Genomic DNA, 14,538 nt, shown 5'->3' with positions numbered 1-14,538 from the left:
ATAAAACAATTATGGACACGTATAAAACAGACAATAAAAGAAACAAGGTTGTGTGGAACATAAGATTATTTAACAGGGTTTCCACACAGCCTTGTTTGCACAGACTCTATTTTATTCCCTAATTTATATCTGTCCCTAATTGTTCTCAGGAGAAGAAAGAGATAAATAGAAAACTAGCTCAAACATGGTAGTGCCCATTACTTTATAGAAACAAAAATGCTTTATAGAAACTAAAGTACTTTATAGAAACTAAACCTTTACACTTATATCTTAAAAACTAAAACAGCTAATATAATTGTAAAAAAAGAAATATACATATTATTCTAAGGCTAATCATTGCTCTGGATACAGCATGATATCTAGCCTGGCCTTTATTTACTGTTTAATATCCCTTTAAAATTCTGTATGAATTAATTTATAGCTATTTACTTTAATGTGACATTGCAAACAAAACAAACAATATAATCACTGCTACTTTGACCATTTCTTACCATATGGCAAATGTATTTAAATTTAGGGCTAGATTACAAGTGGTGCGGTAATTGTTTTTTTCCGCATAAGTGAAAACTCTGCTTGGATTTTCATTTCAGCGCTTGTTGGGTTGTGTTCATATTACAAGTTCCAAAAAAACTATTTTGTGCAAGCGTTAACCCGAATAGCACGAAAAACCTAACGTAAGTTTTTGCGTGTAATCCCCCATGGAGTTTAATGGAGACAAAAAAGATCTTTGAGCCCTTATAACTTTTTTGTGCAATATTTTTAAAATAATTTTAATTAGATGATGTTAATATGATTGTAATTGTACTTTTTTGTTTCGGGAAACAATTAACTACAGCTCTGAGATCGCGGTAAGGATCGCTCCACTTGTAATATCAGCAAAATCAAAATGGCATGCAAAAACACGATTGCGCCTCACTTGTAATCTAACCCTTAGTTTTTAAATGACACCCGTACTTTTCTGTCGCTCTAAAGCTATTTCTTTTGATTTTTTTTCTAAGACATTTTTACTGTTTTTTTCCATTGTAGTCTGTATCCTGTTGTACCAACCAATGCAAGAGTTGTTAATGAGAATGACATAGTTATTGGGGATCATTTTTTCCCCAAATCTGTAAGTATTACTGCATCATTTTATTACTAACAACACAAATGTGAAGTAGATTTAGCCCAATGGTCAATATTGTAGTTAGTATTAAAGGAACATACAGACCAAAAGTTTTCTTTGATGATTCAGATAGAACATACAATTTTAAACAACTTTCCAGTTTACTTCTATTATGAAATTGTCTTTGTTTTCTTAAAATTATTTGTTGAATGCAGGAAGGTAAGTTCAGGAGTGTGCACGTGTCTGCAGGACTATATGGCTGCAGTTTTCTAAAAATGTTATACATTAGCAACAGCACTATTATTATTATTGCCTGTCATACATTGCTCTAGACATGTGCACGCTTACTATCTAGATATCTCTTCAACAAAGAATAACAAGAGTACAAAGACAATTGCATAATAGAAGTAAATTGTATTTTCTTTTAATTATATCTCTATCTGAATCATGAAAGAAAAATTGTGGGTTTCATGTCCCTTTAAGCTTCTTATTCATATATACAGTATTACATGCAGAAGAATGATAAGGTATGGAGGGAATGGATTCAATATAACTAGACCCCAAAATAATTTATAAGCTAGTATATAGTATATCTAGGGTAATCAAACCCAAGTATTCCTGTATTAGCTATTCACTATAAATCTGGTGGGGGGTGCTCTTATCCGGTAAAGTAGTAGATAAACAAAGAAGAAAATGGATAACCAGAGCACTCTTAGTATTTCAATTATAGAACAGTGAGGTAGTATGCAGTGGGTGTAAGGTAAAACTTAACATTTAATTGTATTAGTTAAAAAGGTAGTAATGACTACCTGTGTAGTGCATTAAAAGCTGTATTGTGGTACAGTAGAGCTGGTGAACCTAGGAGAGTATCCTTAAAGACGTAGCTGCAACAATGTAACCAAATATAAAGTCTATAAGCATAGAAGGGAATGGGTCTGCTGCAAAAACACCATAAAATGCTCGCGGATTGCACTAAAACTAATCTACAAAAGAGGACAAGCCTCAACCAATTATGCTAAGCTGGTGCAGTACTGGAGCTGTGTATATGGCAGCAGAAATTCCAATATTCAATAACGGATTGGATACAAAGTAGCGCTAAGTAACGTCTATGAGGTTGCAGAGCTCTCAATTAAGCTTTTAATGCACTACACAGGTAGTCATTACTACCTTTTTAACTAATACAATTAAATGTTAAGTTTTACCTTACACCCACTGCATACTACCTCACTGTTCTATAATTGAAATACTAAGAGTGCTCTGGTTATCCATTTTCTTACATGCAGAAGATGCTGTCTTACACAGGATATAGCTTTATTAAAGTATGTTTAATATAGACAGTTGCAAAAGAACTTACAAAAAGAATGTTTTTTTAAACATGTAAAACTACCATATTGTTAGCAACATCTGGGGGGTTTTATTATTGCAGAACAGTCCACAGACATACACCTTGAAAATTCTGCAGTTATGTTTCTTGTGTCTTCTTTGCTGTGGCAAATTTGGGAGCGATTTAAATTAGCCTCTTTTTAAAATTTCATTGTTTGCCAATTATATTTTGTGAACAATCTCAAATCCTATCCGCTCCGTAAAATTCTTATTGAAGGAATTTGAAACATATAGTTATATATATAACTTTCAAATTAATTTGAAAAAATCTGAGTTTATGAAAGATTTTATTTCAAAACTACAAATAATTATTTTGAACTATGTTTGGGGGAAGATGTATGGATGGATCAGGTCCGACAGACATATGATAAATAGGCCTCTATGTGTCAACCCAGAAATAAAGGAAGCTTGGGGGTGTCAAACCAAGAAATATATTGTCAAGCAATTTTCCTACACAGAATAGTGGATTGGCATAACGAGAACAGTAATAAATTATAGGTTAAATGAGAAAATAAAATGGTAACATGAAAAACGTAAGTGGTTAATGCTGGATCCGCCCCTCAGACAGAGAAAAGGAAATATTAAATTATATCCTATAATTAAAGGAACATGAAACCCACATTTTTTCTTTTATGGTTTAGAAAGAGTGTGCAATTCTAAACAACGTTTTAATTTACTTCTATTATCTAATTTGCTTCATTCTCTTGATATCCTTTGCTGAAAATCATATCTAGATAGGCTCAGTAGCTGCTGGTTGGTGGCTGCACATAGATACCTTATGTGATTGGCTCACCCATGTGCATTGCTATTTCTACAAAAAAAGGATAAAGAATGAAGCAAAATAAATTGCAATGTTGTTTATAATTGTATTCTCTATCTGAAACATGAAAGAAAAAATTGAGGTTTAATGTCCCTTTAAAGAAACTCTTTGGATATGGGATCATAAATAAATATCAGGATATATCCACCATAGCATCACCTTTAGTATTAATAGTAGATAATAAAGCATTTCTAGCTGGACAATTTAAAAGTAACATGTTGGAAAAGGCTGGGTTCAACAACAAAATGGTTTACTCTGTTCTAAATGAACAAAGGAATTAAAAGGAAAAGTTTATGGAATGCTAGCAGACTGGTTTAAGTACTCACAACTCAAACACTATATTTTGATGAATTTACAAAAGACAAATTTAACTAGAAAATTTACAAATCTTGAAAAAATATGTATAGAAAGTTAGAAAATTTTCTTTCTAAAGTATATAATTTGTTATTTGTTTATAAAAATGTTATGCCATTTTATACATAGAGAAATGGGGAAAAGAACTTAATAAGACTGTCATGGGCACCTGGCTGCAAGGGTTAAATCCCTACCCCCCTACTACCTCACCCCTGTTGTTTCTCAACGGTTTTGGGCTCCTCTGAGCAACCACGATCTCTAGGAGTCTTTGTTTGATTGTTTTTGTGTTCCTACTTTGTCTGAGAAGAGCTGGTGTCTAACCAGAAAAACCCTCCTAGGCTGACTGGGCTCCTGGAACTCCCAGTCGGCCGCCTCACAACGGACACCCGCCTAACCCCTCTCCTGGAACTCCGGGTCGGCCACAAAACAGTAGGACACCCACTAACTTTACCCCTGGTCGCTCCAGCGGCCCTTTGCCACAGAGCTCCGTTCTTTTAGGAATTGGTAGCCCCTAGGGAGGACAAGAGGTGGGGAAATTACCGGAGGGAAGCTCCTTTGCGAACACCCCTACCCCCATAACTTCAACGCACTGTATCTCCGGTGGCATCTGGGGACCGAGAGCTTTCAAATGGAAGTGTCGCCGCTCCCCCGGGATCACCCCGAAACCACCACCCCTGGGTCCTGGGATTCTGTGGGACTCCCACAGGAGGGGCGGGAATGGCAAACAAATTGTGGGATTGTCCAGTGTCTTATCAAGATGAGCTTTGTGTATAAAAGGAGTGTGTGTTTTCCAATAAAATCAGTTCTTCTTTGTTCCACCTAAATGCTAGTTGTCTAGTTATTTGGGTGGGGATTGCTGAAATCACTCTCTCTTCGCTACATAGCAGCTGGTTCCAGGTGTTGGAAGATCATTTCAGTGGAGCTACCCAGTCGGGGTAGCAGGGGATCCGTCACAGTGGGGGCAGAGGTGGGATGCTTACATATACCTGGAACATTCAAACCACCACCTGAAGACTTCTGTGGATGGAGCACTATGATCGGCTCCGGAAAGAAGCACTGAAAGCCTTGCTGCATACTAGAGGAATAGCTACCGGCAGCAAGACAAGAGAAGTCATCATAGCCGAGCTGATGGCAGATGACCAGGCTAGGGCCCCAGATATTGAATCGGGTGGTAGCCGAGACAGTGACACCACAGACACCTCCCCCTAGGGGACTACAACCTCAAGTCTGGATGATCAAATCCGATGGAGAATATCCCTCCTGGGAATTAACCCGTCCCCAGAGGCTGTCACTAGGACTATTTCCAAGGCCAGCCAGATTCACTTGCTGGAGCTCCAGAAAGATCTGGAGGGAGCCGTGTTATTCCCACTGAAAACCCAAACCAAGACCCAGGAAGTTACCTTACAAGGCTTTCCGGGCATTTAAGGATGATGGGGCCGAAGAGGTTGACTGCTACCTCCAGTACTTCGAGACCCAGTGCAGGTTGTATGGGATTGCCACAACAGACTGAGTCCCAATCTTGGCCGGCAAGGCAGCAGAAGTTTACCAGACTGTTCCTCTCGAGGAGGAGAAGGACTATGACTGGGTGAAGGAACACATCCTTACCCGGTACGGGCTCACCCCAGAGACCCATCGACAGAAGTTCAGGGATCTACACAGACAAGAAGGGCAGCCGTATACCGAGTAGACCCATCGGAGGCACTGCAGCTCATCCTCCTGGAGCAATTCTACTCTCGCATCCCGGCTGAGATCTGAGACTGGATTAAGGATAGGAAACCAAGGACTGCTGATCGTGGATGACCGGAGCCACACCCGTGCCACCCTGGCTCTAGGCCGGGCCCCAGTACCTACCCAACAACCGCAACCTCGTCCAATCCCTGCTCCCCAGGATGGACGCACGGACTCCCACAAGTGTTCTGAATGCGGACAGGTGGGACACCTCTGACACCACTACCCGCACAAGACAACCGCAGCCTCTCCACACCTGCAGCCAAGGCACCTCCCAACCCCGCAGTGGGCTCAAGCCACAGCCCCAAAATACAAAGTGGCCGCCCACTACACTTATGAAAACCACCCTGACCCTTCTGTCAAATGGGTCAGTGAGGAGATTGGGGTCCAGCAGGAGGTGGGAACAGCATCCGCGGACAATCGCCAGCATCATTGCCAGGAAGCTCTGGTCAATGGACAGGGTGCCGAGGGATTAAGGGACACTGGTGCTACTCTCACCTTGATCCAGCCTCACCTGGCCGCCGAGGGATTAAGGGACACTGGTGCTACTCTCACCTTGATCCAGCCTCACCTGGCCCCCAACTCCAGCCGCTCAGGGAAAACCATTGCTATCCGAGTGGCTGGCAGTGCTGTTGTCCAGGCTCCCATAGCACAAGTCTATTTAAACTGGGGTGCAGGTGCCCGTGCTGTGCAGGTGGGCATTATAAGGAAGTTGCCGGCCGAGGTGCTTTTAGGCAATGACCTCGGCCACCTTGTCTCCGCCTTGGTGGGAGATACTCTCCTGGAAATAGCTACAGTTGTCACCCACCAGCTGACCTGACAGCAAGGCATTTCTCCAGGACTGGGACCACAGGTAAGACCAGTTCCCCCGACTACCTCTCGACCCCATCCCCCATCCTGACCTCCTTCCCGGCCTCTACCAAACCCTGACAAACCATCCCGACTACCCCCTTGCCTCAGCCTCCAACCCCAAACCTACTGCCTGGCCAGCCTATTATTCCCTCTGATCAACTTCCCTGGGCGTCCCCATTGAACTTCGCCCAAGCCATCCTGAGTGACCCGACACTAGCCCCGTACAGAGACCGAGTAGGGTTCGACCCCCAAGTACCCGGTGAGGAGCGCTTTTAGTGGTTGGGATCTACAAGAGACGGAAGGGTCAGGTGCCTAAATGACAGCTAGTTGTACCGGAAAAATTCTGGTCCGACCTGCTATGAATAGGACATGACTTCCTCTAGCTGGGCACTTAGGGAAGTCCCGAACCCATCACCGCCTAGATCAGATCTATTACTGGCCTGGAATCCGAGCAAAAATTAAAGAATATTGTAGAACGTTTGAAGTATGCCAGAAGGTAGGGAAAACCGGCGACCACAAGAAAGCTCCCCTGCACCCTCTCCTCATTATCGACGAACACTTCAGCAGAGTTGCTGTGGACATAGTAGGTCCATTTGCCAAACCCAGTCCCTCCGGAAAGAAATATATTCTCACCGTGGTGGATTATGCAACCTGGTACTCTGAGGCAATCCCTCTGGCCAATATCCAGGCGGAAACAGTGGCAGATGCGCTGCTCCAGATATTCACCAGGGTAGGCTTCCCCCGGGAAGTGATCTCCGATCAGGGAACACAGTTCACTATGGAAATTACTAGACAGCTATGGAAGCTGTGCGGGATTAAACCCCTGCACAGCACGCCATATCACCCCCAAACTAATGGGTTATGCGAGAGGTTTAATGGAACCTTAAAGCAGATGCTGAGGACCATCTCCGCCAACCACAAAGATTGGGAAAGGTTCTTGCCGCACCTCCTCTTTGCCTACAGAGAGGTGCCCCAGGAATCCACAGGGTTTTCCCCTTTTGAGTTAGTTTACGGTAGGCAAGTATGGGGCCCCTTGGACCTTGTTAGACCACACTGGGAAGGGGGCTCCATGGAGGAAGGACACTCCATTGTGGAGTACGTCCTCGGCCTCCGGGATTGACTGATGAATATCACTGACCAAGTTCGGGGGAAGCTCCAGAGTGCTCAGAGTAAGCAGATGCGGTGGTAGGACAGAAATGCTTGTGCCCGCACACTGATAGTGGGAAAGAAGGTGCTTGCCCTAAAGCCTATCTTAAATAGATAAATTACAGGCTGTCCGGCAAGGCCCTTACCGGGTAGTAGAGCAGATTAATGACACCACCTACCTAGTAGCTAAATGCTCAGATGGCAGGATCCAGAGAACCTTCCATGTGAACATGCTGAAGGCATACTCCGGGCGAGCCAAAGATGTGGCCGCGATATGTTCCCCCGGCTGTAGAGGACTCAGAGGGTCTCCCCATGCCGGAGCTTCCCCTCCCTGACAAAACCCCCCAGGCAATAGCTGATATCACCCTAAATGAGAGGTTAGCAGCTGCCCAAGTCCAGCACTTACTAGAAGGCCGGCAAAAGATGTTCTCTAATGTCCCCGGTTAGAGACTCCAGGACAGACCCCCCTGAGGCAGGCAGCTTACAGAGTCCCTGAAGCAGTCAGAGACAGTACGCACCAGGAGCTCCAGGGAATGTTGGACCTCTGTGTTGTTGAACCGTCCAACAGTCCCTGGGCCTTCCCGGTGGTATTGGTACCCAAGAAAGATGGCACTACCCGGTTCTGCATTGACTAACGTAAGCTCAATGACAGAACCACCACCGACACCTACCCCATGCCCCGAGTTGATGACCTCCTGGACAGAATTGCCCATGGTCATTTCCTGACCACTCTTGACCTCTGCAAGGGATACTGGCAGATCCCTCTAGACCCCGAGTCAGCCCCCAAGTCTGCCTATACCACCCCTTTCGGCCTCTACCAGTTCACGGTAATGCCATTTCAGAGGAAGAATGCTCCAGCCACCTTCCAGAGAATGGTGGATCGCCTGCTGGATGGCCTCCACGACTATGCCTGCACATATCTTGACAACATCGCCATCTTTAGTGACACCTGGGAGGACCATTTGGTCCACTTAGGCTTCGTCCTAGATCACCTCAGGGCCACCGGGCTCACTCTGAAGCCCGGCAAATGCACTATAGGGTGCTTGGAGGTCCAGCACCTGGGCCACCGAGTGGGCTGTGGGAAGCAGCGGCCAAAACCGGCCAAAGTTAAGTATTAGCATTACTAGGAACCACCGGTTATTATCGACGATTCATCCCTAATTACAGTACCTTGGCAAAACCCCTGACCGACCTGACCCGTAGAAGGTTGCTACACGGCGATGGAAAAGGAATGCCTGGCCCTGGTATGGGCCCTCAAGAAACTGCAACCGTACCTATATGGAAGCATTTCACTGTCCTCAAAGACCATAACCCTCTGGTGTGACTGAACCGAGTATCGGGACATAATGGACGCTTTTTAAGGTTGAGTTTAGCTCTTCAGCCCTTCAACTTCAACATTCAGTACAGGCCGGGAAAAAGCAATGGGAATTCTGATGGACTTTCCCGGCAGACTGAACTAGAGTGCTCCTCGGACAGCCCCAAGTAGACCCGGGTGGATCTAGCCGGGTCTGCCAAACTGGAAGGGGAGAGTTGTCACGGGCACCGAGCTTCAAGGTTTAAACCCCTACCCCCCATTACCTCACCCCTGTTGTTTCTCATTGGTTTTGGGCTCCTCTGAGCAACTGCGATCTCCAGGAGTCTTTGTTCCTACTTTGTCAAAGAAGAGCTGGTTTCTGACCGGAAAAACCCTCCTAGGCTGGCCAGGCCCCTGGAACTCCCATTAGGCTGCCTCACAACGGACACCCGCCTAACCCCTCTCAGGCTGGCTGGGCTCCTGGAACTCCCGGTCGACCACAGAACAGCAGGACACTTGCTAACTTTACCCCTGGTCACTCCAGCAAACCTTTGCCCCAGAGCTCTTCTCTTTTGGGGATTGGTAGCCCCTAGGGAGGACAAGAGGTGGAGGAATTACCGGAGGGAAGCTTCTTTGGGAACCGGGTGTTTTTGGACACCCTTACCCCCATAACTTCAACGGACTGTATCTCCAAACACGACTGTGGCATCTGGGGACCGAGAGCTTTCAAATGACATCCTGGAAGTACCACCGCTCCAGCAAGATCACCCAGAGACCGCCACCTACCCACCCCTATCTTTACCAGGCTGTAACTCCGGTCCCCAGTAGCGGACAACTTTTTGGACTGTAGCATCTGAGGAGCGAGAGCTTTCAAATGACATCCTGGAAGTGTAGCCGCTCCTCCGGGATCAGCCCGAAACCGCCACCCCTGAGTCTTGCTATTCTGTGGAATTGTGGCTGCTATGGAGGCGCCAGTCCGTCTGGAGGGGCAGGAATGGTGGGAAAATTGTGGGATTGTCCAGTGTCTTATCAAGATGAGCTTTGTGTATAAACGGAGTGTGTGTTTTCCAATAAAATCAGTTCTCTTTGTTCCACCTAAATGCTAGTTGTCTAGTTATTTGGGTGAGGATTGCTGAAATCACTCTCTCTCCGCTACATAGCAGCCGGTTCCAGGTATTGGAAGATCGTTTCGGTGGAGCTAACCAGTCAGGGTAGTAGGGGATCCGTCACAAAGACCATAGAGCCAAAAACATGGTTAAATATATTTGCCAATTTAACAAGATTGCCAGTGTCAGCTAATATAGTGGAGATGAGTTTAAAGATTCTTACAAATGTATCCACTCACAAATGGTCTGTGCTGGCGTAATTTAGGAGAATGTGGCTATATGGAACATAACTGGTGGTCTTATCCTATATAAAGAAATTATTGGATAGACATTATGAATTTCTCTAATATGATAATGAAAGTGAATATAAAATATAGCTTCCATGTGGTAATCTTGAACCAGTCTGCTAGTAATAAAAAGAAAAGACCCAATGCAAGTTTATTGCAAATAATGTTCAACTGCGCCAAAAAAAAGTTATGGAAACTTAAAGATCCTCCAGAATTCTCAACCTGGACTGGAGACATTGATGATAATCTGAGTTCAGAGGAATTCCATTATATGAAAATAGGGAAAATGGCGATTAATAAATCAATATTAAATATTTGGGAAATTAACAAATGTTTACTGAAAAGTGAGGCTTGAATCAAACGGTAGGAGGTGCGCCAATAATATAACATATTGTAGTGTATTATAAAATACTAGTACTAAAGCTTGTGTACATGGGCCATTTTTTGCAGTACAGCGGTCCCACCCCTTGCTCTCTCCCCCCTCTCTTTTGCTCTCTCTCTCCCCCCTCTCTTTTGCTTTCTCTCCCCCCTCTCTTTTGCGCTCTCTCCCCCTCTCCTTTGCACTCTCTCTCCCCTCTTTTGCTCTCTTTCCCCCCCTCTTTGGCTTTCTCCCCCCTTTCTTTTGCTCTCTCTGCCCCCTCTTTTGTTCTCTCCCCCCTCTTTGGCTCTCTCCCCCCCCTCTTTGGTTCTCTATCCCCCCTCTTTGGCTCTCTCCCCTCTTTTGCTCTCCTTCCTCTTTGGCTCTCTTTCCTCTTTTGCTCTCTCCTCTTTGGCTCACTTTCCTCTTTTGCTCTCTCTCTTCCCCACTTTGGCCCTCTCCCCCCTCTATTTGGCTCTCTCCCCCCCCTCTCTTGCTCCCTCTCTGGCTCTGTCTTAAACCCTTTGCCTCTCTGGCCATGCCCCCATCGCGGCACCCCGCCCGGCCACGCCCCATCGCGACGACACCCGCCCAGCCACGCCCCTCACCATGCCTGGTCATGCCCCCATCGCGATGCTCCCATTGGCCACGCCCCCCTGACACTCCGCTTCAGCCTTGCTCTGTGCTGAGTGTCAGGATCCAAACGGCCAGGTATGTTTGTCACATGCAGTCTCTACTGCGCATGACTGCATCTGACAAACATACTTGGCCATTTATTATATAGGATTAAAACATATTGAAAAGCAAGAAATACTGTACTATAATTTATAGATTTTCAGTATTGGTAACAGACATGGCAACAAATCCTTTTTTTAGTAATAAACTCATTGAACTATCTAGATCAATATCATCCTTCTGCTTAGTTATTTGTTTTAAATATACAAGGACACTTACAATGTTTCTAACATAACTATAAAGCTATAAAGTTTCTTAAAGGCCATGAAACCCATAAAATGTCTTTCGTGATTCAGATAGAGCATACAATTTAAAACAACTTTCCAATTTACTTCTTTATCAAATTTACTTAACTAATTTCTTAATTTTCTTGGTATACTTTGCTGAAGGAGCAGCAATGCACTACTGGGAGCAAGATGAACACATCATATGAGCCAATGTGCAGTCACCATTAAGCAGCTAGCTCTCGGTAGTGCACTGCTGCTCCTGAGCCTACCTATGTATGCTTTTCAACAAATGATACCAGGAGTAAAAGCAAAATAAATAATAGATGTAAACTGGAAAGCTGTTTAAAATGATGCTCTATTTAAAATATAAAATAAAAATGGGTCTCATGTATCTTTAAAGTATGCCGAGCAATGATTTTTTTTCTCTTGCAGAGTTTCTTTGTCTTGTGTCACTATGCCATCTCTAAAGATGAGAAGGATTTTCCAGATCCTGAAAAGTTCCTGCCCCATCGTTGGCTGCGTGATGGTGCGATAAAGCACCACCCTTTCAGTGCAATTCCTTTTGGGTATGGGGTTCGAGCTTGTGCAGGGAAAAGGATTGCAGAGCTGGAGATGCACCTGGCATTATCACGGGTATGTTTGCTTAGTTGTATGATTTATCCTGTTTTCATTGTTTATAATAGAGTTTAAAAATCTTTCTCTAAAGCAGGGATGAGGAACCTTGGCCCTCCTGATGTTTCAGAACTACATTACCCATGATGATTAAGCACTCTGAAGTCCAGTTGAGCATCATGGGAAATGTAGTTCTGAAACATCTGGAGGGCTAAGGTTCCCCATCCCTGCTCTAAAGTGACAGCAAATGCTGTCTGTATGGAATTGGGTGGAAAGATCCTAGCCCGTCTTCTCCCTCTTCTACCATTCCAGGGGCTTTGTCCTTTCCTGTCCTCTTGTAGATCTAAAGAACTGGAGAGCACCCAGCATGAGTGAGCAGGCAGTAAAAGTCGGTTTGGCAAGAAGATGGTACTGCTGAGCTGCCTTTGCTTCTCGGGCTGCTGCTTATCACCCTGTCATCCCTACCTATGCCACCAACAGCTAGACTTAGGGTCAATGCTGTTCTCCCCATGCACCACTGAATGCTGGTTCTCACAGGTGACCACCACCTATGGCCTTGTGTTACATTTTATTTAATATGTCTCCATGGCTGCCCAAATAATCCCCCAGATCATTGGTTATATAGTGCAGGGAAGCTTACACAATAAGTGTGTATCACCATGCCCTCCACAGGCAATGATTATTAGTACAGCCCAGGGGATCCCTGGCAGAAAAGGCACCAAGTCTTTGCTTGCTAAGTGTAGTACACTGTTTCTCTGCCCAGAGCAGGGTAAACCCTGGATCCAAGAGCTTGTAACCAGGTAAGAACTGGTGCAGCAGCTGGGCTCTGACTACTGCAGTCTGGATATGCACAAAATGTACCATAGTGGTCAGTGGTGTAGAAGCTGTGAATATCTAGAACATTGTAATGAAAACCTCTAGCACTAAGGGCTGCAGTGTTCGCAACAATACTTGTAGAAGTGTTATACACTGTTGCAAATATTGCTACCATAAGAATGCTAAAGTTGTATTATGCTGCTAAGTTTCTATGAGCCTACCATGGTTTACTCTTCAAAAAAGGATACCAAGAGAACAAAGTAAAAATAAAATACATAAAATAGAAAGTTTTTTTTGTTCTGTTTTTATTTATTTTTTATTTAATGCTCTGTCTAAACTACTAACTGTCTAACCACAAATTGTCCATTAAATTCTGTTTTAAAATGGGCAAGGATTTGGAAAGTTTGACATTTTTTACATTAAACATAGAGATGGTTGCTCTGAATCAATTTTAAACAAAGTCATCTCTTTTTTAATTCGCAGATCATTCGGTTGTTTGAAATAAAGCCAGATCCTAAGGGTGGTGAGGTCAAGTCCATGACTCGTATCATTTTGGCACCAACCAAACAAATCAACCTGCGGTTCCTAGAGAGAAAACACAATCAAGTTTAAAAACCTGCCTTGCAAAAATACAGGAAGATTTATTAAACTTTTATAGACTTTTTTTCTTAAGTTTTTATCTACAGCAAAACTAAAAATAAAAAATGAGAGAACATCCATTAGGTGTTTTGCAGGGAAAACATTGGATAACAACGTTGGATAACATTTAATTTGCTGAAACAGACTTTAAAAAAAAAACTTGCTGCAGAATCACTGGAAGTAGGGGCCTTTATGATACAAATGCATCCAGAAATTGGACATATTTCATGATGAACATGTTATTATTCATTATCTATTAAGAACTGTAGTCCAAATGTATCTTCTGCCTCTTTAATAATATTATAGCACATGTTGTACAAAACAATTTAATTAAAAACTCTGATGAAAGTAAACCTGAACCCAGAATGAAACTGATTTCTATTTCATATATACATATATTATGTACAGAAAAAAATGTACAATATTATGCAGAAAAATAAAGCAATAAACAGAACATTAAAATCTTAAATAATGAAGAAATATTGAAGAAAACACTTAAATATCACATTTTTTTTTTTTTTTTTCAAAGAAGCTTTATTTGAAGACAAGGGTTATACATCAATAAGCAATACAATACAATAGAACTGTGACAGTATTAACATATATTGGTACAAAATGTTTGAGTCTCGACCTTTTCTTATAGTTAAATCTTTGAACAATCGCTAGAGGCTGAGAAATCATAGATAATCTTCTGAACACAGCCACTACCTGTCTCTCAAACTGTATTGTGTTTTATTAGTCCATCATTTCTGAACTTGTCTCTTCATTCAGTGGTAGTGACAGCATGAAAATCCCAGTATTGCAGTCAAGTTATAAATTTACAATATATACATCAAGCATTTATTGATTGGCATAACAGTTTGTACCCAGCGTAAATTTTACACAGAGCTGGGTATATTATAATACCTGATGTTGTCGTCCATACTAGTGTATGGGTGAAAAAGAAGAGGAATAAAGAAAGAAGAAAAGGAGGAGGAAGAAACAGACAAAAAAAAAAAAAAAAAAAAAGGGGGGGGGGGGTTGTTGGAAGGAGGAAAGGGGGAGAAGGTGGGGAGGAGGGGTTGGAAGGGGGGGAGGGG

The 14,538-nt window shown here is 43.4% G+C and overlaps 1 protein-coding gene across 2 annotated transcripts in view; it reads left to right on the top strand.

Moving 5' to 3' along the window:
* LOC128645282 (sterol 26-hydroxylase, mitochondrial) overlaps positions 1-13,812 on the top strand; it is a 122,206-nt gene extending 108,394 nt beyond the window's left edge. For both annotated transcript variants that reach the window (XM_053698146.1, XM_053698145.1), the window contains exons 7-9: positions 1,027-1,108; positions 11,825-12,025; positions 13,304-13,812. In XM_053698146.1, coding sequence (XP_053554121.1) covers positions 1,027-1,108; positions 11,825-12,025; positions 13,304-13,432 — 412 coding nt within the window. In that variant the 3' untranslated portion in view covers positions 13,433-13,812. The remainder of the gene's footprint in view (positions 1-1,026; positions 1,109-11,824; positions 12,026-13,303) is intronic.
* The last annotated feature ends 726 nt before the right edge of the window (positions 13,813-14,538 follow it).

This window comes from Bombina bombina, chromosome 1 (assembly GCF_027579735.1).
Source record: "Bombina bombina isolate aBomBom1 chromosome 1, aBomBom1.pri, whole genome shotgun sequence".
Classification (NCBI taxonomy): Eukaryota; Metazoa; Chordata; class Amphibia; order Anura; family Bombinatoridae; genus Bombina; species Bombina bombina.
This window is presented reverse-complemented; position numbering and strand designations above follow the sequence as displayed.